Source organism: Peromyscus californicus, unplaced genomic scaffold, assembly GCF_007827085.1.
Source record: "Peromyscus californicus insignis strain IS unplaced genomic scaffold, ASM782708v3 Scaffold_14__1_contigs__length_90479793_seg_2, whole genome shotgun sequence".
NCBI classification, from domain to species: domain Eukaryota; kingdom Metazoa; phylum Chordata; class Mammalia; order Rodentia; family Cricetidae; genus Peromyscus; species Peromyscus californicus.
This window is the reverse complement of record NW_026294436.1, coordinates 19,321,285-19,345,639: the sequence shown is the minus strand read 5'-3', so window position 1 is coordinate 19,345,639 and position 24,355 is coordinate 19,321,285. Positions and strand designations below refer to the sequence as shown.

The 24,355-nt window shown below is 51.8% G+C and overlaps 1 protein-coding gene across 18 annotated transcripts in view; it reads left to right on the top strand.

Annotated features, from left to right (window-relative positions):
- Positions 1 to 273: 273 nt before the first annotated feature.
- Nfasc (neurofascin) overlaps positions 274 to 24,355 on the top strand; it is a 176,435-nt gene continuing 152,353 nt past the window's right edge. For 17 of the 18 annotated variants that reach the window (XR_008217892.1, XR_008217891.1, XM_052736929.1 and 14 more), the window contains exon 1: positions 274 to 405. Coding sequence is in view for 15 of the 18 variants with exons in the window: in XM_052736929.1 (XP_052592889.1) it covers positions 299 to 405 (107 nt within the window). In the remaining 3 variants the exon portion in view is untranslated. The remainder of the gene's footprint in view (positions 406 to 24,355) is intronic. The other variant, XM_052736920.1, reaches the window with a different exon arrangement.

Here is a 24,355-nt window from a genome sequence, read left to right as displayed (position 1 = left end):
AAGGGGTCATTAACAGGACAGACCTGCCACAGTTCTGGCTCCAGGTCCTGCGACACTGAGTGCCACTCTCCGGAAGGAACGTCCAAGATCAAGTGAGAAAACAGGGTTCCCAGACTCTGGCTCTGCGAATTATTCCTTAGAGCGCTGGGCGGGCGGGTGGTGGCACCTGAGCATCTTTCCGTGCTTCTGAGTCCTCGTCCCAGGTCCTCGCGCGCAGGGAGGGGTTCGGGGGCGCGCACGCAGGCCGTCGAGGACGCGCCGGCCGCCCGGGGGCGCGCACGGGCTAGTCTCTGCCCTAATGCGGCGGCTGGCAGCGAGAGGCGCTGCAGGGGACGCGGGGGAAGTGGCGGCGCTGGCAGCGGACATCTGGGACTGCGCCCAGGGCTGGAGCCGGAGCTCCTGGAGGTAAGGCGAGCGCGGACACCCGGTAGGGTAGCAATACAGGGTCGTAGAAGCCCATGGAGCGGCACCTCCTCGATTCCGCCCTTCTCTGTCCATCTGCATCCCCCGACCTGCCCCATCCCCCTCCATCCACATCCCTGTGCCTTTTTCCCTCTGCACAGCCACCTGCCCGGAATCCACCGGATTCTGGCGGTATCTCCCTCCCCGCTCTCTTCCCTCTCCACCCCAACACCCTTTCAGACTCGGTTGGCAACATCACATCCATCCCTCTTCCTCGCTCTTCCCCTCTCCTCTCTGTCTCAGCCTCTTTTGAGTCCTGCCAGCCCACCCCCATGCTTCTTCCTTCCACACCTCACTCTTCAGTTCCCCATTCCGTCTATATTTTCCTGCCCCACCCGTGGCCCCTCTGCTTGCCCTCCGGCATCCCTTTCTATCTTTTGACCCAGTGGCCTTGCGCTGTGCTGGTCTCCATTAGCTCCCTTCCAGTTCCCGTCTACACACCCTGTCCCAGCCCATTCTCAGTGGCTTCCTTGTCTCCTCATCCAGCATACTCCCTCTGGAGCGGCTCCCCTTCTCTCCTTGGCTTCTAGCTGGCCTACTACCCATCACCTTCTCCACCTGCCCTTCCTGGTGGTGTAGACGCTGCGCTGACTAGGCTTGTACTCAGCCTACCCACTCATGCAGCGTCCTACTCTGCCACAGAGGCCTAGGGCTCCGCGGGCCAGGTGTTCACTGCTGTGGGTGCAATTCCCTTAAAGCCCTTTTGCTGCATGTTTGAGCCTGTTCACAGCTTGCCGAGAGAGATACTTGGGTTAACAGGCCACTGTGTGGTCCTCTCCCCTCCTGGAACTGTTCTGGTTTGTTTCCTAGATGGGCTCAGGGAGGGCGTGAGGCTGGAGGAAGAGGCAGGTCCGAGGGAATGGTCCACAGGCTCCTGAGAATTGTCCCGAGTTCCGGGCTGCAAAGGCCTGGCAGCGAAGCCGGGCTGGAGGGTCTGAAATTGGGGGTCCTGGCAAGGATTCTCCCTCAGCTTCCAAGTCAGCACTCTGGCATCGGGAATGGTCATGAGTGTGGCCCCTGGCTGGGCCGGGAGTGGGCAGAGTGCTGAATCACTGAGATACTGGTTTCTGCAGCAGCCCCTCTCACTCCCCGAGCCGGGGTCTGCTTTTGAGTCCTTCCTTGGCTTCTGGCAGGGCGTGTGTGTGTGTGTGTGTGTGTGTGTGTGTGTGTGTGTGTGTGTGTGTGTTTGGACAAAGATGCCTCCTCTGAGTCTAGAAGAGGGGATGACAATATTCCTCGTCTTGCCTTTCTCTTTTCCTGATAGGAGGCTCTGGTGAGTCTCCTCTAACCTTGGAACTGAGGTGAGCTCTGCTGGGCCCAGATCCCATCTCCAGCAAGGCAAGGACAGGCCACAGCCCACAGACCTGGGTGGGCAGGAGATGTGGTTTGAATAGGGCTAGAGACGGGTAGGTTCAGATCCCACAGAACTTAAGCCTAAGTGGAAGCCGCCCCGGGTAGGGGTGGGGTGGGGGGAGGGGTGGAGCAAGGAAGATGCCGGTAATCGGGGCCCTGCCAGATGTGTCTGTGGGGGCAGGCAGAGAGGAAAGGGAGGAGAGCTCTGTTCTCCCTTTGGCTGAGGATGCTTGATCAGGTGGAATTGCATGCAGAAGAGGCATAGGAAAGAGAGGCCGGAAGGGCTTCCCATCCAGTGCATTCCACCTTTTGTCCCGACTAAGCTGTTTCTTCAGAGAGAGAAAATTTTCTACTTTTAGTCTTTGGATTAGGCTGAAGGGGTGGGTGTGTGTGTGTGTGTGTGTGTGTGTGTGTGTGTGTGTGTGTGTGTGAGAGAGAGAGAGAGAGAGAGAGAGAGAGAGAGAGAGAGAGAGAGAATATGATGTTACCGAGAAAAAAGACACAACCCCAGAAATTGTGTTTACCTTTGTAAAATAGGGGCCTGGCCTCCCACTTCCCTGTCTTAGAGCCTCCTCTGAAGTCCAGAGGCTTAACGGAGGAGCTTAGGTACAAACTGCAGCTCGTCCCTGGTTGGCATACCGAGGTGCTGGATACTGCGGACTGGTTGGTATGTGGGATGGCTTAGTTCTGTACGGCCCTCAGACAGTGTTCAGCCAGGGGACGTGCTGTTAGGAAACTGACTACCCCGGCTTTGTCCCCCTTCTCTGTCCCCTCCCCGTCACCAGTGGGGGCAGGGCTGGAAGCTTCCCCTGGCATCGGGGCCTCCAGGCTGCCAGCTTTTCCTGGTATCGGGGAAGCATCACCTGCAGCTGCTGTCGGGAGCTGATTGGATCAAGGCTCTGACGTTGGAGTGCTTGATTGGGGCTCAGGTCAAACGGGGGTTTCTGACAACAGCCTACACGTTTCCCAGTTTTGTGCCACGAATCTCAGCCCCTGCCCCCCTCGTTTGGCATCACAGAAGCTACCGAGAGTTAAATCCAGGCACACTAACGGCAGAGCCAGCTCCCCAGAGAGCTGGGGCAGGACCTGCCAATGGTGCTTCAGTGGCTGGCTCAGGTGGAACTGCCTGCTGGAGTGGTTCCCTGTGGACTGAAACAGGCTCAGTTTACAAGGCTGGTCCTGTCAGCCGCACTCTGAGGAGGTGGCTGAGATCTGGAGGTTCGGTTCTGGCTTTGAGGTGGGGGCAGCTCACAGGAGGGTCCTGTTATTTTTTTTTTTTGCAGTGACTCAGGGACAGGATGCCTCTGATCATCTGTCACAGCTCGCTCCCACTTCTGGCTGGTTTGGAGGCCAGAGATCTCTGAAACCACCCAATGGTTGGGGTGTGTGTGTGAGCATCTCTCTCTGTCTTTAAAGGATGATATATTGGGGAAGTCATAAAGGAAGGGGCAGAATAGCCGTGTTCTTACTGTGTTTGGCTGGAGGGAGGCCATGGGGGGGGGGTGAAGGAGAGAAACTTAAGTAACACAGGTTGCATATTTACCCTTGTCACAGGTGTTCGTTAAACCCTGTGGTTTGCTGCCACTGAGATCAGAGAGGAAAAGCAAGGACAGAGCCAGGTGTTTCAGAGCCCTGGTGCAATGGAAGCGGTAGACAGGTCATCAGACAAATCACATAGATAAGCCTGAGTGAGTCTGCGCAGACAAGGGTGCTGAACTGCAGGATCCCGAATCCCTGGTCCCAGTCCTTCTTGCCCACAGCCATCTGGAAGAGTAGCTCAGAGCTGATCTTGACTTTGACTGCCTGGGAAAGGGTGGGGGCGGAGGTGAGACTCAAGGTGCCAGCAGATCCCTAGCTTAAGCAGCAAGAGGGTGGTGGTTCTGTGGGGAGCTGAACCCTGGTACAGGTGCTGCTGCAGTTTGGTGGAGAAACACCCACAAGGACTTCTGGGACAAGATGGAGGCTGGTTAGCTTCCCCAAATCCCATCTCCCATGAACATGTATTTTATAGCCGTCGTATGGCCTGTAAGTGCCTGGAACGTCAGAGCCATTCAGAGGACTGCTCAGGGAGTTCCCAGTCTGATGGAGGCACAGTATGGGTGCTGCACACAGTCATTCTCAGAAGTAAGGCATGGAAACACAGTGAGTGGCTGCATGAGGTGGGGGTGGGGTCTTGGGGTCATAAGGAGGCCAGAATCAGGCAGCAGGCATTCTGTATGTCTGTCTGGGAGGAAAGGTTGATGAACAGGGGAAACCCTTCCAAGTTACACACTTGAGCAGGTTATCACCAACCTCCGTAGATGCGCTGGTAAAAGAACTAGAGAGTCCACTTTCATGCGGGTAGCCTCTCTTGCTCCCGCACATCCAGTGTCGTTCATTTCAGTAGCGCGCCCTGAACCTTTGAGGCTGTGTTAGGGTCTGTGCAAGGTGTTGGGTGGTAAGTTGGAAAGAAGTGAAATGAAACCAAAACTTCACATAAGAAGTGCTGTAACAGAGGCTGAAGAGCCCCTGGTAGTGTAGGAGCTTGACTGGGGGGTCACAGTAGACAGAACCTGCAGTGATGATGAAACTCTTTGGCTAGACCCCTGTCTTGGCTGGCACAGTTTGACGGCAAACCTTTGAGCAGTGACTCAGTGACCAGCGAAGGCCCAGACCTTAGCGCAGGGTAGAGGTTGAATGCTTAGGACTTTGTTTCTGGGACATTAGGCGAGCCTGGAAGCCAATGACTGCCCTAAGAGCTTAAGTAGGCACTTCCACAGTGTTGCTGACCCAGGGCATCTGTCAGATCGCCCAGCCAGCTTGACGACTCTGGAGCCGCGCTCCTTTCATTAGGTCTTGGGACAAGCTAGGAAACATGAGCTGCAGAGTAGCAGAGTCTTCCTTATTGAATGCTTACTGTGTGCGAGGCGCCCCACTGTGTGCTTTCTAGTACCCTCTCACTTGTTCCTCAGGAGACTTTGCAAAAACAGGTGTTTTTTTGGTTTTACAGATAACAGCAGACCCCCCAGAGGTTATTGCTGGCTGAAGATTATAGAATGGGCGGGTTTGCAGAATTAGAATTTAGGTCTCCGTGTTTGACACTAAAGCCTACGTCTCTCTTTTATGTGTGAGACTGAGCTTTCCAAGCCCTGGTAGAACAGTAAAGAAATGGAGGGGGTACCAGAGTGGTTCAGAATGCATCTTGAGTACCTCCTGTTTCCTGAAAGACAGAGATGGGGGGACACGGAGAACACCTGTGAGCAACACTGTGCACAGTGATTAAACCTTCTTCGCTGCTGCTCAGAACCTGGACCGTCACATTTCTCAGGGAGGTGTGATCTGTCAGTCGGTTCAGGATAAAAGGACATCAGGGGACTTAGGGAGGTGACGCGGTACAGTAGGATCTGCCCAGCCTTTGAGGTCACGCAGGACACCCATCAGATGGACACTTGGCAGCTTTGGGCTCTCTGTGAAAGGAGTGGCCTGCCTCACCTTGCCTGCTCCCCAATGACTTCCTGACACACAGACCCTCGTCGGGGTGGGGGGTGGGGCATCATCCTAAAAGGCACGTGTTGGTCCCATCCCCGATAAAAGCTAGCTGTGTTTCTTTCTCTGTAAAATTGGAAGATTTCTGTGAGTTCTCGTCTCTGGGGTTTATGGCGTTGATTAATTTCTTGCTGGCTTTACTCTCTCAAAAGAAAAGAACTGGAGGGCTCCGGGGCACTGTGGGGTCATCCCCTCTGCTCCTGCACTCCCTCCTTGGAGAAGCAGCTGCCACATCTCTTCCTTCACCTGCTCCTCTCCTTCCCTCCCTTTGGTCCAGGCCCACCCCCACCCCTGCCATGGGCCTCCCTGGCAGCCCCTCTCCCTCTCATCATTATGATGCTAATTGTGTTGTTAATTTTTCTGAGATCCAGAAAGAAAGCCCCAATCTGTTCTAATGAATTTAATTAGAGAGGGGCTTGGAAGGTTTCAGAACCTCTTACAGGATCACCATAAACAAAGTTAACGAGATAAAAGGCCCTAGATCAGCTCTGGGGGTGGAAGGGAGGATTTCTCTGCTGGTCTTAGGATAAGTCCTGGGCACCTGGAGTTGGAGGAAGGCTTTTCTCGCCCTCCATGTGGTCTCCCTTTTGGCATGGTTTAACCTACCCCACCCAGAACCATATCCTTAGTTTCCTGCCTAGTTCTGCCCTTAAATGAGACGTGAACATTCTCAGCAGCAGTGCCTGACTATTCTGAGACACTTGCTGTCTGGTCAGGGATAATCGGCTCCCTACAGCAACATGGAGGCGCTAAGACCCTGTCTGTGTGCCGTAGGTTCAGATCTAAGGGACATTTGCTAATTTCATACTGTATGATTGATGGACTGTGGCATTGGTCTTCATCGTCCGAGAGGAAGTACCTACTGTGGGTCTTAGGATAAGAATGCCTGAAAATTCGCTGCTCACAGCTGTTAGGAGAAAAGATGCAGGGACCCCAAATCTAAGCATCTTTCTTCCTCTTCCCCAGGCCTGTTGGGGTTTCCCCACCTTGCTTCTCTGAGCACTTAGCGTAGCCAATTGGGGCAAGCCTCCTGGCATGGGCAAGCTCTGGCTTCCCGTTAAACTAACATTCCTGGATGCAGATCAGGCCCGCTGGGATGCGCTGACCAGGTGCTAGGTTTGGTCCTCAGATCCTGTGACTTTCTGGGATGAGAGTGAATGGCTGGCAGACCAGTTCTGAGGACTTTCCCCAGTGACGAGCATTCCCAACCGCTGATGCTGGCCAGTTGGCTCCAGCAGCATTTTTTTTTTTTAAAAAAACAAGTATTTAATGGAAGTTTCCAGTACTGAGTTCAGTGAGTTTTAGAACTCATCTCGTTTTGTTACTAAAAGCTCTCTAAGGTTGTGAGTATTTTTGTGTGTGTGCACATGTGTGTGCACACATGTGTGCATATACTGCTTATGTTGATGAAATTATTCCAACTAGGTTCTGTTTGATCTTCGTCTGCTGTGTGTCATTAAACATTCCTGGCAGTAATTTCTCTTCCCATAAGTGGGAACAACTATACCTCACTGTGTGTAGACAGAAAGGGTGAGTACTTTGAGAACAGGATGTAAATAGAATGAGGTATTAGCACTCTCATTTTGACAGGGACAAGACCATTGGGCTGAAATCTGAAGCCAGCTTCTCCCACAAGCCATATCTTGACTTATGAGACCAGTCGGTTTTATGAGGGCATCACCAACATCTAGGCTTTAGGTTATTATCCAACACCCATTTAGCTCCTGCCCAGTCAGCCATGGAGTCAGTACTCTACCACAGGCTGCCCATTCACTCAGGTGAGGGAAATGTCTGCGTGTGAGACATGGCTTCCGGGCCGTTGTTGAAGAACCCACTGTGCGCGGGTACCTTTCCATGTTGGCGGTGACATGTCCTGTAGGAAAATGCCTCTGAGGACACACGCAGTTTTCCAGTACTGGAGTAGGAAAGAACAGAAACCAGATCTCTTTCAGGTCGTCATCACAGATGGAGTGGAACGGAAACCTTGGAAACCTGAGGTGGGAATTCACTCAGGGTGCTCTGGCTAAGTCCAGCTCTGGTCTCTGCCTTGCTTTTATATACTGTTTGTGGCATCCGAAGTATTCTTTGTAGCCCCTATTTACATGCATAGCAATTTCATTGGCAGCTAGTTTTGGGAGAATGCTGGTGTCATGAAGTGTCTTAGTCCAAGGTCATTATTCCTCTGGTCAAGGAACGGAGGCTGGGAACTGTGTGTGGTGTGACTTCTATGTGGCTGTGCAGGTAGTTGCTGGCAAAGCCAGCTCTTCCGCACACGGGCCCATCTGGAACCTTAAAAGCCACATGCGAACCTGGTACTTACACCCGATGATATGTAATTAGGCCCCTAAAGCACCATGTAAACTAAGTTTGCCTTGGGATGCTAGAGAAGGGAGGAAATGGATGCAAGCTGTAGTCCTTGGCGGAGGTTTGGAAGAGTGGTGGGCCGGGCTTGGGTCTCTCAAGAGGCAGAGGTAGAGCAGTGGCCCCTCTAGGCAAAGAGAGCATAGTCATAAATGGAGGAGGAGGCAGCGCTGTGGCCATCTCGGTGAACTGGCCTGCAGGGCTACAACAACCCTAGCAAGAAACTTACCTTTCAGCCTGAGGCCTTGTGGGGAACAGCTTTTGAGGCTTCTTAGCCAGAACTGGCTCTTGCATTGAGGACAACAAGGATGTGGTGTGATGGCTGGGGAGGAAACATTCCTATCTAGTGGTTCTGAAGAAGGTTCTTCCAAAGAGGTGTTGGGAGCCCTGCTGAAACTTTCCGGTCCGCTCAGAGGGAGATTGTCGCTGTCCTCAGTGCTGACCTGAGGTTTTTATTTTCTTCTCCCCCAGGAGGTCAGGCTGAAGCAAAGTCTGGGGTTGCTTAGAATCATCCAAAGCATCCAGGAAGTGATTTTTATCTAGAACAGGCAGAGTTTGGACCTTGTGTAGCCAGCTGGTCACAGCATCTAACTCCGCCACCCTTGTGATGGAAGCAAAAGGGTGTGTCTCAACAGCCGGGCGGTGGTGGCGCACGCCTTTAATCCCAGCACTCGGGAGGCAGAGCCAGGCGGATCTCTGTGAGTTCGAGGCCAGCCTGGGCTTCCAAGTGAGTTCCAGGAAAAGGCGCAAAGCTACACAGAGAAACCCTGTCTCGAAAAACCAAAAAAAAAAAAAAAAAAAAAAAAGGGTGTGTCCCTTGAAGGACACTGAGAGTGTGCAAGTGTGTATGTGTACATGTGTGCTAAGATCACCCAGAGGGGAGCCTGCAAGGTTCATTTCATAGTCTTCGTGTGTGAGAGTCCCTGAGAAAATGTACCGCCTTGCCTCAGTTTCCACTAGAGCACGTGACATCCCTCCAGCAGACCGAAGCAAAACGGGAGTTCCCTAAGACCATGCACACATGTTTGATGTGAACACCATCCAGCCAAAGTTTCTGTTTCCACTTCTGCTAGAAGTGCTCTGTATCTGTACCGTTAAAACAGTGGCTGCTGGTTCTGAGTGGTTGCCAAACCCTTGAAAAGTGGCTCATGCAACTGAAGGTTTGAAAAAAAAACCGAAACCAAACCAAAACAAACAAAAACCTATTTCTTTTGGGACAGGCTCTTTATGCAGTCCACCCTGATTTTGAAATTACAATCCTCCTTCCCCATGTCTCTTAACTCTGAGATGACAGGTGTGCTCAAGGTTTAAATTTTAGAGGTGGGTAAACTGGTTGAAGGTGCTTGTCTCAACGTCTGACGACCCGAGTTTCACCCCTGGGATCTGCACGCCCTCTGACTGCTATGTGTGTGCCATGTCTCAGGCACCACCCCCAAGTGTGTATTTTAAAAACAAAAGTGTTTGAAATTTGAATCAAGTCAAATGTAAGTGACCACCGTGGGTATAGCAGCCATTGTTTTGGACATGACAGCTTTTCTGTAGAGTCAGAACCCTTGCTTTTTGGTCCCATGTACCTTGATCTCTTTGGCCCAGAGCAAAGCAGACATTTGAATGGCAGTGAACCTGATGCTGCTGGAGAGTGTTTCACGCTGAAACCAATGGAAGTTTGTGGCCGCGCTGTTTCCACCTTTACAACTTTCCTTGTTTTACAGTGGGAGCAAGCAAACTTACCCACCACCCAGCACGCCTCTGCTCACGAAACCCAGAGGGAGGGCACCTTAACTTCTGGCTAGATATCCAGGGCCCAGTCCAAGATTTTTTCTGGAGCTTTGGATGGGCAAGTGCAGCAGTGTGTGTGTGTGTGTGTGTGTGTGTGTGTCCGTGTCCCTGGAAGCCTAGTGCCGGGGAAAGGAGTAGAGATGAGGTGCTTCTGTGTTGTGTTGCTGGCACCGACTAGGCATGGTTCTGGACTTGCTGCAACCCCCATTCTAACTCTGGGTATCTTTACTCTCATCCTGTTCACATGCTGTAGTGGGCGTGGCTTTGGGTGGTGGCGAGGCCGAATGGGAAGGTACTCTAGGGGAAAATGTTAACAAATGCCAACCAATATCAAAGGGACAGAACAGAAACTTCCTCTGTGGTGGATCAGACTGCCCGTCTTATCTGGGATAAGATGTGCTTGATATCCTTAGGTTCTAGCCTCAGACTTGCCACAGTGTGTGATCTCTCAAACCAGGGTGCATGCCTATTCGGGGGACACCTTATTGTCATCCTGTTTCTCCTACAGAAACCCAGTGTGCTGTGAGGCGTCCTTAATAAACGCCTGCTTGTGAGTAGTTCTTTGTTAGCCCGGAGCAAGGGGTTCAACCCCTCGAAAGAGTGTGCACGTGAATACAAACAGTATGCATTGAGCTTCTGCCGGGTGTAAGTCTCCACGCTCGGTACTGTGGGCGATGACAAATGAGGAGCTGAGCGGGGTTGCTCCCGGTCTCATGGGAACGCCAAGGCAGGCACGTGTGAGAAAGGACACACAGAGTGATAGATAGATAGACACAAAGACAGAAGGGCTAGCTTGGGTGTGGGGTGGGGGCTGGAGTGCAGGATGCTGGAGGGTTGATGATGTATGTGCCTCTGTCTGGCCATCTCAGAGGATTCCCTCCTTCACGAGCTTGGCTGGTACCAGCCAGCTCCATGCCTGAATCGACAGTGCTGTCTTTATGGGTGATCAGGCAGCATGGGTGTCACTGGGGCAAAGCAAGGCAGTGCTGCCCTGAGCTCACCTCTTCCATGCAGAGGGCACTTGAAGGAGCTTAGAGGAGACAGTGGGAAGGGGCACTGTGCGGAAGGGAAGGGGCACCCTTTTCTCCCCATTGCTAAAATGGTGGCAGGGTGGCAGGTTCCCCTTAGTCACTGAGGTTTTGCTGGGACTCTCACAGTCCTAGGACATGGAGTTCCCAGATGCAAGTCCAGGCACAGAACTGGAGGAGAAGGGGTGGAAATGTAGTCCCTAAAAGTCACCCCAGCCTCCTTCCCTAGTTAGCAGAGGGTGGGCTGCTTGGCTGGGAGAAGGTGGGTTGCATTTCTCTCCTGCAGCTAGGGAGGGACCCTCTGTGGGCTTCTAGGGAGGAGTCTGCTTCTCACTGGCTCCCTCACTGTGCTCTTCAGGCCTCCACATATAGATATATACATCCTCGGGACCTTGATACAATACAGGTTCAGAACCAGCAGATCTGGACTGAGCCTGTGGGTCTGCCTGCCAAACCACACCTTGACAAACAGAATCCTGTCAAGATGTTAGAAAACATCTTCTGGATTGGTGAGGGGCAGGGGTGATTTTACAAGATCTCAACACCGTGTCCTAACCCCCACCAAATCAATCCCAACTTCTGCAGGCTAGGCCATGCTGGTGTGCATGGAGCCCCCCCCCCCCCCCCCAGGCTAGTCTGATACCAGCCTACTTTACTGGCTGGTTTTCTCTTCCCTCTTGCGTCTGCCTCTCCGTTCCTTACCCTGGGACGCTATAAGTGGCTTAGAGGCAGGGCGTCCTGCAGCATCTTGCTGATGCTTGGCCCACAGGAGTTCACAGTCAACGGAGCATGGCTCAGTGGGTTACAGGATGCTTAAGTGCTATCACTTGGTGCCACAGCCCATGTGCCCTGGTGGCTCTGGTCTTTGCTCCCGTGGCTATCAGTCACGTGGGATCACAGAGTCTGGTTGCTTAGAGCAGGCTAATTCTGCTCCGGGAACGGCAGCTCACAGTGGGTGTTTCAGAGCCAGGAACTCAGTAAACGTCCTGTGTCTATAAGTGAGCGAGGACGATTCCAGTGTAGAATGGCAGACAAGCCGCGGACTAGGGTGCTGTCAATCAAGGCTAATGCGTAGAGAAAGCTATTTGACCCTCTCTGGCTTTCATCCTCTCAGATTAAGAATGGGGCTATCAGTGTCCACTTCAGAGACCCATTTAAACGTGCATGCCATCTTATTGGGTGACAGCCCTTGAGTCAGACACTGTCTCCATTAGAGTGAGGCATTGTGCACCTGTGTCAGAGCTGGGACGGGTCTGGGTCTTTCTCATTTGGAAGTCCCCTTAACCATCGCTCATCAGCTCCCACACAGTCATGGGCTCTGGCCTTGCGGATGATCCCTTTCTTGTCCAAGGGTCACTTGCAAGTGAGATGAGGTCTGGGGACCACAGACAGTTCAGTCTTTGGTTGAGAGAGTGAAGGTCTGAGCATTGGAGCTGTCTGAGACTTAGCTGGTGCCACATCATCAAGCCGCTGATCAGTCCTCAGCCCTTTCCAACCTCTGAGTCTGAGGCTGTGGTGCATTCCTCAGAGTGTCACCAGAGCCCCCAGGGACCCCTCTCTGCTTGACAGAACCACTGAACCTGTCCGACGTGTTTTGTCTGTCTCGTTTCACTTTGTATTCTGGTAGCAAAAGAACGTGGGAACGTGAAGGGGAGACAATCCCTTGGGCCTCCCCTTGTCCACCTTACTTCCGGGTGTGACCGTCATCAGGCTGTTTCTCCGTGTGTTGCTTGCCAGTGCCTCTCCCTGGGTAGAAGGTAACGGGTTACCCATCTCCAGTACTGAGCAGAGGCCGTGATGTCTGCTCCCCCGTTGCTCACCCTCCCCCCGGTCAGCTGCCCTACCGATGCCCGGGTCACAGAATACATCCTAGCAGAAGTTATCTTGGCCCAGCTGGTCAGGAAAAGGGGGGCAAGAGGGCCACTTTGCGTGTTCTCTTAGAGGGAGGAGCCACCCAGTTCAGGGACTAACTCATTTAGGGCTGGGACAGTTCTCCAACTCTGGACCTTATTAGGTTAATGCCATGTTGAGGCTAGCTTATCACTCTAACTGAGGTCCAACTAGCAGTGGTTTTTCTCTGGCTGCCTTCTAATTTGCCTGGCTTTTCTCTTGTGTATTCTGTGCTGGGATATTGAGGCCTGTCCTGGGACCAGTATGACGACCCCCGGGACTTCCTGAAGTTTTGGTTGTGAATTGTTTCTGTGTGATTTTCAGCACAGAGGGTTGGTTATGCGCTGTTCCGCTTCCATAGCTTTTCTGCTAAAGCTCCATTTCCATGGTGTCCCTAGTCTCTTTCGTTTCTTAGGGTTCTCTCTTTTCTCTCTGATGATATTTTCCCCAGCAGAAGTAGATGTCCAGGTAGACCAAGGTACAAATCGGTACCATGTTACCCGTAGCCTGGCCACCCCATGGTTCATGCCATGCAAGACCAGGAAGGCCAGTTTGATGGTGGTTTTAGTGCTGACTTTTTCTGCTACCGATGTCCTGCGCTGTCCCTGTCCCACCTGCCCTGAGTATGGTGGGAAGCGGCATTGAGCCTTTGGTACACGGGGATTGGGGTGAGATGGGCTGGTGATACCCAGGGCTGCCGCATGTCATCTTCCATCTGGTGGCCCTCAGCCTTATAAGCCTATTGGTGTGTTGTTGTGCTGCCCTGATATTTGGGGTGCATGCACTTGGGTGCTGGAAGTGTCTGCCATTGGTGTGGGGGAGCTGGGGCCTAAAAGATCTACCACGCAGCAGTGGGTGCTTTGTGTCTGGGCCCTCCAGGAAAGGTTTGGAAGGCTGCTATGGGATTGGGTCAGGGTTGGGGCCAGGGCTGGCCTCTTTCTGAATCCAGACTGGGGAAAATCATCTCTGAATATATCCTGTGTTTTTGTTTTTGTTTTTTTTCCCCAAGACAAGGTTTCTCTGTGTAGCTTTGGAGCTTGTCCTAGATCTCACTCTGTAGACCAAGCTGGCTTCGAACTCACAGAGATCCACCTGCCCCTGCCTCCCAAGTGCTGGAATTAAAGGCATGCACCACTCCCTGGCTCCCCATGGCTCTTTTGGTGAAACCTTGAAAAATAAAGAGGGAGCTTTTAGATGACACCAGGAATGCTCAAGACCTAGAATGCTCTTTCTCATTGTCTGACCTCACCTGGAGATCTCCAGATGCTGGTAGCATTTGGGGACAGACCAGAGGAAGTCAGTGACCCCTCAGTGGTGGGGAGATACTCTGCTTTCTAGGACTGTGGTGGGTTTTTTTGTTTTGTTTTGGTTTGGTTTGGTTTTGGTTTTTCGAGACAAGGTTTCTCTGTGTAGTTTTGGTGCCTGTCCTGAATCTCGCTCTGTAGTTCGAGGCTGGCCTCGAACTCACAGAGATCTGCCTGGCTCTGCTTCCCGAGTGCTGGGATTAAAGGTGTACGCCACTGCCGCCTGGCAGGACTGTGGTTCTTTTAATATTAGTTTTATTATTGAAAATTTATAATGAATCCCCTGCACTTGTAGGAAATGATAAAGTGAAGTGAAGGCCTTCACAGTTCCCCAGTGATCACGTCTTGCAAAACCATCCCCCACTCTCACAGCCAGGATGTCGACACTGGTACAGCCTCTCACACTTGGACTTTCCTGTACTTCTTACCCGCTTCCTCTCCGTGTTTCTCAGGCTGATCTGGCATTTCATGGTTTCTCTGCTGCTCCTCTGCTCTTCTCTCTTTGCTTGTTGTTTCAGGCTCACGGTGGGAAATGCCTGAGTGTACACAGTGTGGGAGCAGGGGCCTCGGAGTCAGGCTGCCTGGGCCTGATCGGGTGCTGTAGTCGCTAGTGTGGCCTTGGTCAAATGACCTCAGTCTTCTCTAGTTTCATCTAGAAACCTGGGAGTTAAATGCTGCTTACCCTGCACTGAGTCGTTAGGATTCAAGTGCGTAGGGCCTACATAAAGGATTAAAGTACACAAACCCCATTGCCCGGTGAAAGTGAGCTGTTGCCTCCGTTTCCCCACACTGCTTCCTGACAGTAGCTTCAGGCCCCACCTTAGAGGAACACCCAGATGGCTTTGGTCAGCAATTCAGCAATCAAAACATCTTCGGGCCTTGGGTAGGTGTTCAGTTGTATGCCAGGCACTTGAAGAATTACTGAGGAGACAGAGGGGCAGTTGTCACTTTAAAAACTTTGTGCCCTGGTTGAGGAAGCTTTCCTGGGCAGCATCCACTTACGGTACAGATGGCTCACTATGCAAGATAATGAAATATAAATGCAAATGAGTGGTTCCTACCCAAGAACTCCCTCAGCTTAGCAGCGATTGGGAACATTTTGATCGGTGGCGTCTGGAAAGACTCTGAGGGGCATTTGGAGTGGAACCTTGAAAGATGGAGTCCTAACTTTGCTCCCAATGAGGTGACAGAAATCAAGCCCAGATTTCCTTCATGCTGGCCACACTCATGGGATCAAAGGCTGGAGAGGAAACTGGAATGACTTTTCTGATTTGAAACAGAGACCAAGAAAGGATGAGAAAAATGACTCAAGGATGTCAATCAACAAAACCGAAGTAGGAGTGAGTTGCACGTTTCAGGACATGGGTTTGGAGACCGCTTCCCATCGGAAGCCATTCCCTGTGTCTCAAGCTGTCCTTATTCCTAGGCCACCTCAGCTTGGTACACTTCAGCTGCGGTGTAATTACCGCCGTGAGGCCGCAGCCCAGAGTGTTGATCTGTTGAGCATCCAGCCTGTGAGGCAAGGTCAGCCTGTGGATGTCTGTCTGTCTGTCTAGTGTGAAGCAGGACCTTGGTTCCTAAGTGAGGGTGGAGAACAATCACCCAATGACAGACCTCTTTCAGTGAATAAGACCCAGAACACCATGTGACCAGCACTGTACGCCCCTGGTGCTGGCAGGGTCCCAAGGCCTGGTCTCAGCAGCCACGGGACTCGGTAGCCAAGCCTAGGAAGAACCCATTGTTTCCTTCCCTCCCCCCTGGCTGTGTGGCTACTGGTTTGCCCATTGTTGCCTTTATGGAGGCCGCTATGAGCCATATATTCAGCCACAGCTGGGCAGTTGGCACTTGCTCAACTTTTACTATAGAATTTTCAGTGGTCCTTGTAAAAGGCCTCTCTCTCTCTCTCTCTCTCTCTCTCTCTCTCTCTCTCTCTGTGTGTGTATGTGTGTGTGTGTGTGTGTGTGTGTGTGTGTAGAAGGAGAAAGGCAAGCATTAAGCCTCTTAAAAAGATAGACTAGTCTCCAATAGTGTGATTGAGACTAGATTGAGAGAACATGGTGTCAACTGACCACAACTACTTGGTCTGAACACCATCGTTAGGGACGGGGATGTGCTGAGGTCATGGCCTGCACCTCACCATCCCTGGATTTGGTCAAAGCAGAAGCAGCAGCGGTAATAATAGTGAGACTGAAGACATGTCAGCTGCAGACATCGGAGTTTCCTATGTGCTGGGTATGTGCCATCTCCCACCACTCCAGACCTTTGCTGCGCAGTCGGCTGCCCTGCTGGAGTGTCGCGGGAGCGAAGTGCAGGGCACTTGAGTGGTTTCCCCCAGAGTCACTCAGCTGGGAAACGGCAGCTGGGGCTTGAATTCAGGTCTTCTCATCCAGTTTGCTTGAGATATCCCGAGAAGAACCTTCCCAGCCAGGAGGTCCGCCATGATCATCCCTACATCCGTCTCTTCCTGCTGCATCTCAATAGGAGGAAGACACAGGTCTCACCAGCCTGGCTGAGTTATGAGGAGGCCACTGATAGCTTACGGGAATCCTAAGTCCTGAGCTCAGGACACTTCAGGTTCAAGTCCCTCAGGTTGCGTAGGGGGAAGTGAGTGCGAGGAAGGGACTTGCTCAAAATTGTGCAGCGACCTAAGAGCAAAGCCAGGAGCCGCAGCAGCCTGCCTGGCTAGCACACCCGTCCGTGTTCCTAGCCGTGTCTCGCTTTGCTGTGTTTTACAGCCTGGAACCCAGAGCTCGAGCGTGCTCAGCCCATACTCTACCATACTGTCCAGCCCCCGAATGCATTTGGTTATACGTGCCTCCTCCAATACCTTCACCTTCTGGCTTCCAGCTGTACCCCAGAAGCAGTATCCGCTGTCACAACTGTTAATACACATCACAACAACAACAACAACAACAACAAACTGCAGACAAGTATTCCTCAAAATATAAAAGTCTGGCATGACTTGTGGAGAATAGAGTGCGGGCAGGGCCAGGGGCAGGGCCATCAGCTGGCCCGGGCACGTGTGTGCTTAGGTATGTCTGTATTGATGTCGTGCCTATAGCCTACTCTTTCGGGGCAACCTTTTGGAAGTTCTGATCAAAGCTTACAGGGTGGGTATCCCAAGGGGGATGATGCAGCCCATTCCGGGGCCTGTTAGACCCTCTGACGGTTCCCGATTTGGATATCAGCTTCCTCAGGACTATTTAAGTCCTTTGGAAGCTGTGCTAACGTGAGTGCTCAGCACCTTGTGAGAAGTGATGCGTCATGTCGCTGATGATCCCGTTCCTCCTCAAGGGCATTTTCCCCTCGCTCTCCAGGCTGGGCTAGACACTGTCAAAACTGTGCAAGAGACACCTCAGCAGGCTGGTCTGTGACCCGTAAGCTTTAGCTAGGACTCGAATCACCTGTGGGGCTTGTTAGAGCACAGATGTGCCCACTCCAGTCTCTAAGGTTGGGGGCCCAACACAAGACTGCATTCCTGTCATGTTTCCAGATGATGCCCATGCTGTAGGTCCAAAGCTAGGACCAAGCCCAGGTTCCCCGACTCCCAGCTCTGTGTTCTGGCCCTGGGATGCTCTGGTCTTCTGCTTCCAGAAATGCCAGCAGGAGAGGGTGGGGATCTCTTTTCCTGAAGTTGAAATTGTCCCAACTCAGGAGAGTAGACAAGAGCAGTCACAGCGTGATGCTGGAACCAGGAGCCAAATCCTACCCCGATGGATTCTTTCATATCTCTCCTGAGATTCATCCACTCGGCCATTTATTTTTCCAGGAAACATTCCCCAAGTTCCTTCTATGGGAAAAGAGGAGTACCTGGCCCCAGGGGCCCCGAGGCAGACAGGCATTGTTTTGAGTTCTGTGGCGCCTGTGCACACTTTCCCTGTCTGACCTTGTGACGCTGCCTCGCCGCCCCCCCCCACCACCATGGGGCTCTGGAGTCATTCTTTCCCTAACAGACATCTTGAGAAAAGAGAATTCACAGCCAGGAAACCCAATACTAATCCTTACGCTGCTGACTTACCAGGTGACTTCAGCTAGCTCACTGTCCTCTTTGGGCCTCAATTTCTTCTAGAAAGTTTGATGAGGTCATGAGTGAAGCAGTAATCAACAACACTCCTTTCCCAGCCTGTGACTCTGGAACGGGGGCTCTCAAACTGCTTGTGACGGCATTTGACTTCATTTCTGCTCTTAATCGATGAACACCTTAAACATTAATTAATTTATGTATGCGTGCATGTGTGTTTACTGCCTGCCCATATGTCTGCGCACCATGTGTGTGTCCGTAGAGGCCAGAAGAGAACACTGAATCCCCTGGAATTGGAGTAGCGGACAGTTGTGAACCATCATGTGGGTGCTGGGACTCAAAGCTGGTTCTAGAAGAGCGTCTAGTGCTCTTAACCCCTGAGCCATCTCTCCAGCCCCTCAATAAATGCCTTGTTTCCTCGTTCACCTGAGGAGACCCTGCATGCAGCGTGTGAGGGATGTCCAGAGCCCAGCTGTCCCTAGCATGTCCATCCATGCGGGCAGGCGTCTTACCTGCTGCACCCTGCCGTATGGAACTTCATAGAGTTAAGGTGGAGCATGCACGATGCTAAACCTTCTGAAAATGTGTTTGAAGGTGGTGGTTACCAGATTGTGCTCATTTGGTGACAGTTGTTCATGTTAGCATCAGGATGTTTTGAGTGCTTTCAAAGATGGCAGTCACGTCAAAGTGAATTTTCATCTCTTGGAAATAAGTATCTATAATAAAGATGTGTGTGTAGACAGCTCCAACGCCGGTCACTTTTAGAAACATATCTGAAAACTTACACAGTAGCAAATACACGAGTTTCCAGATGTGGGTATCAGAGAAGTTTGGGATTATTTTTATCCCTTAATATCTGGTAAAACCATTAGAATGTAGTTTGACCCCTGAGCCTGGTGTGATAAGAAGTCTAAAAATGTTTTTGTTTTTTTTTTTATCTAGTTAACCTGAGACACATTGAACAGCATTTGCCTTTACTAAATGGGAGAAAGGTTCAAATTTGCTTTTATGGGTGTAATAATTACTAGTAAATATCATGTTAAAAATCAATCATACTTCAAAAAATTTTATAATAAATGATCTAAAACAGTTATCTATATATTTATATTTTTAAATCTAAGAATGGCACTTCATGCCTGGAATGCCAACACTCAGGAAGCTGAGGCAGGAAGATTTTAAGGTTAGCCTGGGCTACACAGTGAGACCCTGTCTGTCCTGGGCTGCATGATGAGACCTTATGTCAAAACCAAACAGGACTGGAGAGGTGGCTCAGGTTAAGAATGCTTGCTGCTCAGTCGTGAAGATGAGTTCGTTCTTAGCACCCATGTAGCAAGACTCACACATGCCTGTAACTCCAGCACCTAAGGACCCTCCCTGGCCACACATGCACACGTAAGTACACTCAGATACCTACATAAATAAAATAAATATTTAACAGACAAAACCGAAGCAGATATTCACAGGATGATTCAAAGAAGAAAAGATGGGCAGCACTAGAGAGCGGTCTCTGGGATCCTCTTGAATCTGCCTTTCTGGATCCTAAGGTACCGAGGGGCCTGAAAACCCTGAGAGTGTAGTGGTTTGGACAGGAACAGGGACACACTGTTAGCCCTGAACTGTCAGGAGTGAGATCAGACACTGTTCTTTGAACTCATTTGTCAGAGAGCAACTTTCTCTCCAGGCTAGCAGAGAACTTCCTAACCACTAGAACATTGACTGTGTGGGCTGAGGGAACTTTAGAGATCTGATGGAGCTGTCCCCTGACAGGTCTGAGAAAGCTGAAATGGCCACTTCTGCATCTTGGGCATGCTGAAGTTGGGGCTGTCAACTTTGAGCCTGGGATGCTGCTGACTTCAGTGTTGGAGCCACCAAAGACTTAGACCCAAGTGTAACCCTCTCTCCGTGCAGCTACAATTTCTTTAGTGAAATTTGGTCCTTAGATGGGTGGACCTGGGGCCTGGTACCTGGACTCCCAGGAGTACTGATATGGTGCCAAGTGGCTCTTACCACCTTTCTGGACATGCCTCATCTAGGTGAGATGGCATGGAGACACACATCTGCAATCCTAGCACTTGTGAGTTTGAGATCAGTCTGGGTTGCAGAGTGAGCCCCAAGATAACCAGGTCTACATAGCAAAGCTCCTGTCTCAAAACAAAATAAAATAACAAACTAAAAACAAATAAACAGAAATGAATAAATAAATTTTAGGTACTTTTGGGGGTGGCTGCAGAGACCTCTGAAAGAGAATTGCGGTCTGTGGTCAGCTGAGGGTCTGATGGTCTGGTCTGAGAATTTCTCATGGACTTGGCTTCAGGGTACCCCTGGGTCTCACCAGGCCCAGAGTGTCCAGCTCTGCCACAAGTCCAGTCCCTGGGTGGCTTCCTAACATCCTGGCTTGATGTTTTCATGGCTGCAGTAACAGATGGGCAGCAGGCTGGGGGAATAGTCTGTAGCTCACATTTGGTTTAGGAACAAACGACTTGATACAATTTTTTAAATGTACCTAGATTATCCTTCCTAATTTTTCTATGGTTAAGACTAAAAACAAATGTTTTTATGTACTCGGAGTCCACATTGAAAGTGGCCAGCTTGGAATACACTTAGGCTCTGAGGTAAGCTGGTCTGGGCCTGACATTTATTGCAGATAATTGAGGATAGCTTTTAGTTTCCATAATCACGTTAGCCTGCACTTTTATCTGTTAATCATCAGTTTTGGCCATCCCCCGCCCTCCCTCTCTCTGTGAGAGAGGCTGTGTGTGCCCCATTTAGCCTGAGTGGCCTCTTAAGCTCCCGTCTAGAGCCTTCTTTCTGTACCCCTCTAGACCGAGACCTGTCTCGGGCTTCCTGAGTATTTCGGGGTGTCGTTATGGAGCAGCAGGAGCTCAGGATTTCTGAGCTTGAACAGGTTCTTTGTGTTCTGCGCCTGTCTGTGGGAGACCTTTGCTGGGTGTGCCCTGAGCTCAGCTGTTAACATGGCTCCCGGCATCATGGCAGCTTTGCGCCAGACCTCCCTATGTCCTGACAAGTCGAGAGAAGTCTCTGGTGGCCTTGGCTTGCCTGCCTCCCTTGGGGAAGGGAGTCCCCACGGTGTGTGTGTGTGTGTGTGTGTGTGTGTGTGTGTGTGTGAATGAATTTCTCAGCAGGGCTTCCTACAACACTATCTTTCTTTGGCTCCCACCCGTTGGGCCAGTCCCGTAGTCTTCTGGGTCTCTCCTGGCCAAGGCTAGCCTGCCTGTGGGGAGGAGAGAAGAAAGAGGACTCAGGAGAGTCTGCTGCTGGGCTTTCTCCAGGGCCTTTTTCTGTTCCTCTTTTGGGAGAATTCCAGGTGAGATTTCTGACTTCTCTCCCATGCCTAGCCCTGCCCACCGGCCTAACCTCTGCAGCTGTCTCTGCTGTCCGCTCCCACCCAGCCTTCCTGTCTGATCTCCACTCAGCAGGAGCAAAATTCCTGGACCAGCTCCTGTCCCGTCCCCCCCTCCTCCCCCCCGCCCCCTTTGTCCTCTTACTGGACCTTGAGTTCCCTGAGGGGATGTTTACGGGGGGCTGCATGTAACTAGCCTTGCCTACCTCTCTTTTTGCCACATGGGGGCCCTTCGTTTTTGGCTGGCATTTTAACCTAGCCAAAACAGGAAAGGGGCCAGCTCAGCTCCTGGGAGTTTGGCCTGATAGAGTCCAGTTAGGCTACCTCCTCCCAACCTCCTGACCTGGGAAATCCTCTAAGCTGTCCTAATTACCTGTGGCTTCCCAGCAGACGCTGCAGCGTAAGCAGGGAGGGGACCCTTGGACAGTTGTCCATACCCTGGGATTAACCCTCTCGTTTCTGCCTCCTTTCACTAGGCTGCCTGTCCTTGTGGGCATGAAGCCCTCTGGAGTCCTTCCAGGCTGCCAGCCAGCCCTCCCCAAGGCATACATCCCTGAGCCAGGCAGGCAGCTCGGCCTCGCACCAGTCCACCTGAACTGGAGTCGTTCTTCTCATCTGGCATCAATAGATGGGTCTATTTAGCGAAGGTCCTGTTCCAGCCCTGCCCAGGCGGGAGCTGTTCAGTCCCCTGTGAAGTCCTTGCTGAGTCTTCTCTGGGTAGCCAGGCAACTGATCTTTAGACCCACTACTTAAGGATGCTGAGGTACTGAGGGTGATGTGCCAGACACGGTTATCGGCTCACGGAGCATCAGCCAGTGTGTGCTTTCCCCCAACGCCATCTAATTCCCCCTCATGCCTTGCTGTGTCCGGTGTCCCTTTACCTGTGTGGAGACCCTCATCTCAGCCTCCTGATGGTACCGCCAGGTGCTCAGACAGGGAGCCCTCAGCCAGGATTCCTGGGACTTAGGCTCAGTCATTAAATGAGGGATAGAAGCAAAATCCACCCACGTGACTCCGGCACAGTGCTCTTCTCACTGTCCGAACCGCAGCCTGAGGTCAGATGAATATACCAGGTCAGCCTGCAGAAGTTTCCAATTCCAGAACATTTTGATTAGGGATGTCCAACCCGCACATGGCTCCAGGACCCTGCTGCCTCCCTGCTTGAATGGGGAAGGACAGGGCTGTGTGCACAGCCCCCCATTCGACGCAGAGGTAAAGACAGAAGGATGCTAACAATCTCCCACATACACAGTGCTTAACTTTCAAAACCAATCCTTTGTGGAGGCTCAGTTCTCATGCCATAAAACCAACAATTTCAGCCATGCCTAGTGGTGCAGGCCTGTAATTCCAGCTAAGGGGAGACCGAGGGAGGGGCATCAGAAGTTCAGGACCTGACTGGACAGAATAAGCTGAAGACCAGTCTTGAGACCCTGTCTGAAAAACAAAAACAAAACAGAAATCCGTGAATATAGTGCAGTGGTAAAAACCAGCCTTACATGCCTGAGGCCCTTGGTTCAATTCTCACTATACCCCTCCAAAAAAGCCAATAATTTAAAAGTGAACAATTAATCGACGCTCAGTAGATTTGCTATGCTGCACAGCCCCATCCCTCTTTAGTTTCAAATGTTGCCTGACTGCAGAGAATGTCTCCTGCCCTGTGAGCAGCATCCCCATCCCGTTCTCAGTCCCCGGTGGCCGTTTGTGTACTTTCTCTGCATAGATTTAACAGAGATGGATATTCCACATCAGTGAAAACATAAAACACACAGCTCCTTGTGGCTGGCTTCGCTCAGTTTTCACTAATACCCTGGAGAGTCATCCAAGCTATGGCATGCATCAGTACTTCCTCTGAGGGCTGAATTATTTTGCCTTGTGTTTACACACAGCTTCCTTCACCATCCACCCCAGTTGGTGAACAGAGGGACGGTGCTTGTAGTGCCTATTTCCGGTTATTGAGGGGGATGTTAGTGGGGATGGGACTGAGGGCCACGCGGCCATCCTGCCATCCACCATGCCGTGCTCCACGGTGGCTGGGCTACTTTATAGCCACACTGGCAATGTGCGGAATTCTGACCCATCTGGTCTCGCCAGCTGGCGCTTGTCTCTTGAGCTAAGGTCTCTCCTCCAGCTGTGCCCACTGGAGTTGGGCAGTGGGCTCTCTGTGTTCCTGAAGATGAGCCCTAGCCCACCTGGCAGGGGCCCGGGCCTGGGCTGCTCTTCCCTCTGCTGTTCTGTGGCTCACTCGGCTCTGCCTTCAGCCTCATGTCCTCCCGGGCTAGAGGCTGGAGCACCTCCCCTCTCCCCCAGGATAATTTGTGACGTCGGACAGGTGCTGTCCCCTGCACTGTCCTCATGGCTGAGACGGTTTTCAGTCCTGCAAAACCTGTAGATGGCTTTCAGGGGCTCCTCGTTAGGTGGTGTACTGGTTTCCTAGGGCTACCCAAACCAAGGACCGTAGACCAGGCGGCTTCAGTGGCAGGCATGTCCTCCCAGTTCAAAGCTAAAGTGTGAGATGAAGGTGTCACCCAGGGATGATATTCTGCGACAGCTCTCCCTGTGGTTATAGGACACACAGGACCTCCTCTGTGTGTCTGCACACCCTTTTCTCTCTCTCTGTACCTTTGTCCCGATGGCTTACTGGGCTGTTATTGGACTGGAGTCCACGATAGTGACTGCAGATTACTTCGCTTGCCTCCCGCTTGGAGGTCCAGTGTGTCAGCGTTTCAATGTGAGTTTGAAGACGACACAGTTCATCTCTAACAGGTGCGGTGGGGGGGGGGGGGGGGGCGCGGCAAAGCTGCATGATGGCAAGGGACAGCCCGGGGCGTGTGGAGGAGACCTCGTGGTTCTCCGGACTCCTGTTGGGTCTCAGGGTGACTCACTCAGGCAAATACAGAGCAAGTAGAGTGGGGGCAAGAATAATGAAGGCGGTGAAGAGGGCCCTGGGGGCTTTGTGAAGAGGAGAAAACCACAACCCCCCCCCCCCCATCAATAATTTATTACCGGGTACCAGGCAGGAGGGTGTTGCCATGGCAACAGGCCTGCTTGACTGTTACCTCTCAGAGCAGCCTCTCCCTACACAGCTCCCTCCCCCCTTTCTTCCCCCCCCCCCGCCTTGCTTTCTAGTTGACATCCCCCCCCCCATTTTTTTTTCTGTCCTCAGAATCTTTTTGTAAAGTACAGCCTGACTGCACCTGGGCCCACTCCATTACATGTCTGCTCACCGCAGGGACTTTTGGGTCCTCAGTGGTTGTGGCAACTCTGCCTCCAC